This window comes from Trichogramma pretiosum, unplaced genomic scaffold (genome assembly GCF_000599845.2).
Source record: "Trichogramma pretiosum strain Unisexual culture from Peru unplaced genomic scaffold, Tpre_2.0 scaffold11, whole genome shotgun sequence".
NCBI classification, from domain to species: domain Eukaryota; kingdom Metazoa; phylum Arthropoda; class Insecta; order Hymenoptera; family Trichogrammatidae; genus Trichogramma; species Trichogramma pretiosum.
Genome location: NW_019641702.1, coordinates 1,436,373 through 1,442,065, shown reverse-complemented (window position 1 = coordinate 1,442,065; position 5,693 = coordinate 1,436,373). Strand labels below are relative to the sequence as shown.

Genomic DNA, 5,693 nt, shown 5'->3' with positions numbered 1-5,693 from the left:
ATAACACATCATATGGGTTATGATTTGGTAAAGCAGTTGTCATTTCTCGCAGACGACGCACGCCATGCACGACGTCTTCGATAATGGTGCACCTGACACGAAAGAAAATTAAATCGCAGAGTTGCTGAAAACTACAGAAGAACTATAGTCATCATTATAGTATATTATTTACCCGTCATAGTATGTTGTAGAGACAGAGCACAGTTCAAACCACGACGCAGCATTAAAAAGCAGTAGGCATAGTCAGTGTCAGCGCGAAGTGGCGATTGATTTTTAAAGCTCTTGTGTCAGAGTTTGTGAGTTAACTCAAGTCGATACCGTGCCACACTCGTGTATTAGAAGCAGTGCATTGGCTGTATTCAGGGAATTGGCCTGGCATCTATAATACACAATACGCAAATTCACATCAACGCATACACACCAGCAGGTGTTCGTTGTCGGCGTGTACCGTGGCGGCCAAGCCTTCTGCATCCGAGTATACTATTTTTTCGATGCCTGTTTAGCTGTCATGCGGTATTGTTGTTGACGCTGAGACAGTCATCTTGATTGTCTCGTGATTTTCTTTCTGTTCGTGGACATCGAGATCGTTTTAACAACATGACCAGCAAGAAAGGACAGACCTGGAGAATTGAGGCTGAAATCGATAAAAATCGTGAGGAGAACAACTGGAAAAAGGTCATCGAACTAGCCGAGCAGCTTAAATCAACATCCCCAGGAGCTGGTAAATTATTTATTACCCATTTAGATTGCAAAATACTTTGTTGTTAATATGAATGATTTTTTGTTATGTAAATTGAATAAACTTGTGCTTGTGGTTGCGTAATGGTAGAATGCTTGGCTCATTTCCTTGGAGGTGAAGCTAGACTAGAGGCATTTCTGGAGCAAACACCACCGATTGATGTCAATGTAGCCAAAGCTCAAACAGGCTTAGTGGAAGCCAAAAAGTATCTTCTTTTGGCTGCTGGTGAGAAAGACAAACAAGTAAGTAGTATTGTAACTGATCTGTGAACTTTGCTATTAAAGACTATATTCAAGATGTCAATTTATAAATTCTAGGCACCTGTGGCATTGGACGCTCAATTGTTATTAGGAAAACTTCACTATGCTATGGGAATGTATAGTGAATCACTTGTTCATTATCAAGAGGCAGATCTGCAGTCACTTACAGAAAAGCAGTTACCAAGTCGTAGTTTACGTATTGTTGCTGAGTCTTTTGCTATTAAGGGATTATGCTTAGAAAAACTACCTCCCACTTCCAAGTCAAAGTATAAAGTTGCAGAATGGCATAGCCAAATGATTAAATGTTATGAGGTAGCTTCAAATATCACTTTAGTGTACTTACAAGAGCAGGACAAAGTTACTATGCAACAGCAAAATGGAACTTTGACAATAAATAGTACTTCTAACCTTGGTGAGCTTTAAATAAAATTTACTAATTTTGAAATTACATTTATTTTGATCATTTTTTTCATTTCCAAAGGATCTTCATCTCCACAAACTACTGTACAGCCAACAAAACAAATGGGACCTATATTAGAAACAGCGATGCAAAGGGCTCCTCTCATTCACATTCAAGCAAGAAATATTCAAGAAGCAGTTGACTGTTACAGGTAGGCTGCATAAATAAACAGAGAAAAGTCATTTTTTAACTATATTCTTCTAGTCTAACTATTTGGCAATTTCTAGAAACTTACTATCAGCTCTTGAAACTACAGCCACGCAAAGTTTAAGACTAACATTAGCTCGTCAGTTAGCAGAAGTATTATTGAGAGGCTTAAAGGGGATTAATTATACAGTGCCAGAAATCTCAGGTATTTAGAAATTAAAAATATAATTTAAAAATTTAATATGACCCTCTAAATTGAAGATACAAAAAATTATTTAGCCCCTACAATAGCAACAAAAAAGTCAAGTGCAACTGAATCACCCTGGAAACCAAAGAGATATGGTGGAATTACCTTGTTTACTCCAAAAAATGAATATGAAGAATTAATTTTACTACTATTAATCTGTGAAGCCATGGCAGGGAAAAATGCTGTTCTCAGTCAATCACCAGAATTCAAAGAGGCTAGAGTACGAGCTTATCAAAATGCCTGTGCTATTTATGATCTACTTTGTGTTTGCGTTGTAAGATGGAATCAAGTAGAACTTTTGCAAGAGGTATTAATAATAAAATTTTAATATTAATTTTAAAAAACTCAATAATTATTGAAATATTATAAATTTTAGTCATTGGAAAGGGCTATGAAATTCTCTCATGGAGAAGTGCATACATGGACACAATATGCTTTAAGTCTAATCCATCTTGGAAGTTATGTTCATGGATTTGCAGTATTAAAAATGGCAATAAAACTTTCTCCCCAGAAAGTAGCTCCTTGTCTACTAGCTGCAAGATTGTGTTATGAACATTTGAACAAAGTATGAAAATAAACTTGCCCATAAAATAATTTGATAATAAAAGTATACTTTTTTTAAAAGATATCTGAAGGGATTGAATGGAGTCAGTCAGCATTATCACGAGAAACTACCAATCCTCAAGGACTAGTGGCTAGGTGTCATCTTTTTATTGGGATTGGATACAGTTTACGTTGTGCCAATACAAATCTTAAGCAAGAAAAAGCACAGTACAGTCAATCGGCGTTTGATGCTTTTAATAAGTAAGTTATTGTTTTTAAAATTTACTCAATACATTTACTATGATGTTTAACTGATATAATAACTTTCTAGAGCTCAACAAAATGATCCAAATGATCACCTAGCGGAATTCTATTTGGCTAGAGAATATGCTTTAAATAGAAAATTAACAGAAGCAATGATACATGTTAAAACTGCATTAAATTTAAGAGCAGAACACATTCCATCCTTACAATTATTAGTCTTATTACTTACTGCCCAAAAACAATATAAAGAAGCAATGGACTTAATCAAAAGCATTCTAGAAGAATTTCCGGACAATATGAAATTTTTATACATCAAAGCTACATTAGAATTGCGTGTTTTTAGTGCTGAAGATGCTTTATTTACCATTAAACATATGCTTCATTTATGGAAACAATTATATGAAGGTCAAATGAGTTCTGAAGGAGAACAACAAAGTGAAAGACGTAGTGAAACAAGAAGTGTTTTTCAAATGTATTCATCGGAAATGTCAGATAAAGATTCTAGTTAGTAACAAAATAAAACATTGTGTTTGATAAATAAATATTCCATTATATATCAATTTAATTTTATCATAAAATTCAAATTTTAGGTTCAATAAGAGCTCAATCGCTTGCTGCATCTAGGGTTGAACAAGCTTTATCAGAAGTAGCATCCTCATTAAGCTCTTTTGTTCCAAGAACTGGTCCCCAAAAAGCCTGGTTATTACAATTAGAAGTATGGTTATTATTAGCCGAAGTTTTTATTGCATTGGACCATATTAAGGAAGCTACATTGTCAATACAAGAAGCATCTAATATATTTCCAATGAGTCATCACATCATGTTTACTGTTGAGTATTTTTAAAATTCTAAAATTTCAAAGATGTACATGAATGTATATTAATAAAAAAAAAATTTCAGCGTGGACTGCTGCATGATTTCAAAAAGGAATATGAAGAAGCCAAAACATCTTATATGAATGCTGTAGCAATTAATCCAGTGCATGTAAAGAGCCTTCAAAATTTGGTAAATAATGTTTTTAATAAGTGTTACTTCTCATATTATTTTATTTCATTTTATTTTCTTTTATTTTTAGGGTATGGTAAATAATCACCTTGGCTGGACCCGACTGGCTGAGAAAATATTGAGGGATGCTACTAAAATTGATCCATACGATTATGTAACATGGTAGGACATAACATAATTTCATTCATATCATTTTTTGTATTGTAAAGGTTTTATTAAAAATATGTATCTTTCTGTGTAGGTATAATTTAGGTGTAGTTCTACAATCACTCGAAGAACATGAAGCAGCAGCTGATTGTTTTGAAACTGCTCTTCAGAATGAGGCTACTCATCCAATCCTTCCTTTCTCAACTGTTACAACTGTTTTTGAATGAATAAGAATTTTACAGGGAATATGGTATGAATATGAAAATTGTTAGTCGATTTATCACGGAGACACAAGGGTAAATTCAAATGGTTACCAACTATCATTCAAGTTTGAATGAGCATAATGCTATGAACTCTAAATTATCTGTCTCAGTTATTCATTTGTATATATAATGACGGTTAAGTGTATCTTAAATTTATTAATAAAAGTTATTGTTACCAAAACTAGTTTTCGTAATTAATTTGAAACACAAGCTTAGTTGAGTGATTCTCTTTTTTTATTTTTCTTTACATCATTAATATTTTTTACATTATAATTTTTTAGATTAATCTTTCACCTGCTACTATAGAAAGTAGTAAAGATAAATAATATCTTCAAGATACATTTTCTTACATGTTTTTATGCTAAAGGTAATAATAATTTTTGAGCAATTTAAAATATTTTGCTCAATACAATTTCATGAAATTACTCGAAAATGATTTTTACATGCTCAGTTTGAAAAATGTTTGACCTTACAATATTTTTCGTATCATAACAGAAATTTTCAATTATGAATTTAACTTCGCAATATTAATATACTTAACGAATTGAACAGAACTTTGATTTCCATTTAATCAATTATAAACAACAGGTTTTTACGAGACGGAAAAAAAACAATAATTAAGATTACCGAATAAAAATATGTAAAGTAGAAGATTATTTTAGTTTTAAAATATAACTTATAGTGGAAGTTTTAAATCGCACTACGATAATAATTTTAGGAAATAATTACATTTTAAACTAATTTAACAAGTTAGCATAACAATTTAATGAGTTTTCGACTCACGTATTCACAAAATACGTCAAAGTAACAGTAATCATTTTAGCAATGCTTACGGTATTATCAGTGAATTAAAATAAGTCAATTATTTAAAAATCTTTGTAGTTGGATACAGTAGTGTAAGCCCATTTATTAAAGTAAATATCAATCTGGTGACTTATTATTTAATATATTAAGTCGCAAAACCAAGAAATTATATTTTTGATTATTAAATATAATATTCAAATTTCTTATTACTTTGTAGAAATCTTGGGAAATAAAAATTATACTAATATTTATATATAAATATAATTTTTTTCATTCTTTCAATGTGGGTCTATCTATTTAGCTTTTTTAAAACCCATTTTTATCATTTTTCTGAATATTATACAATCTTTAAGTTCACAAGTTATTCGTTCTTGATTTATTTACAAAATGTACAATGAACTAACTCATGCTAAATCGTATCATCGCAGATATTAGCGTAAGTTTGGTATAATTTTTACTATTTTAATATCACTTAATTGTGCTATGGAAAGAATAGTAAATAATCATTGTCATATTGAATCTCATTTTCGATATTACTGAAATAATTGAGGAGAAAAATGAAGTTATTAGCATAAACATATTCATAGGATCTAATAATTTTAAAAAATGTATATAGGCTAGATGACGCAGTACAACTACGAGAGAAATTTAATGTTTTAATGAATAAACTACTGGAAAATGACTTTAAAATCATTGAGTATGAAAATCACTACACTGTAATTTTTATGAGTTATAATAGTTATTGTTTAAAATTTTTGGATTTTAATTGCAACCGATTATAATAAAATCATTTTGTGGAATAAAATCAATAAAA

At 30.9% G+C, this 5,693-nt stretch overlaps 1 protein-coding gene across 1 annotated transcript; it reads left to right on the top strand.

Annotated features, from left to right (window-relative positions):
- LOC106653884 (tetratricopeptide repeat protein 7B) lies at positions 1 to 4,515 on the top strand. The gene is made up of 13 exons (XM_014373512.2): positions 1 to 721; positions 830 to 981; positions 1,057 to 1,411; positions 1,481 to 1,610; positions 1,687 to 1,811; positions 1,886 to 2,160; positions 2,230 to 2,418; positions 2,479 to 2,657; positions 2,728 to 3,164; positions 3,251 to 3,489; positions 3,561 to 3,665; positions 3,736 to 3,827; positions 3,907 to 4,515. Exons 1-13 carry the CDS (start codon positions 598 to 600, stop codon positions 4,037 to 4,039), a joined length of 2,535 nt encoding a protein of 844 aa, XP_014228998.1. The 5' UTR covers positions 1 to 597; the 3' UTR covers positions 4,040 to 4,515.
- Positions 4,516 to 5,693: the final 1,178 nt, after the last annotated feature.

Bases quoted from the DNA above. Each gene is read 5' to 3' on its own strand.
- LOC106653884 (XM_014373512.2), top strand. From the start codon at position 598: ATGACCAGCAAGAAAGGACAGACCTGGAGAATTGAGGCTGAAATCGAT. The intron at 2,419-2,478 runs GTATGAAAATAA...TTTTTTTAAAAG, and splicing joins GTTATGAACATTTGAACAAA to ATATCTGAAGGGATTGAATG. The intron at 2,658-2,727 runs GTAAGTTATTGT...ATAACTTTCTAG, and splicing joins GCGTTTGATGCTTTTAATAA to AGCTCAACAAAATGATCCAA.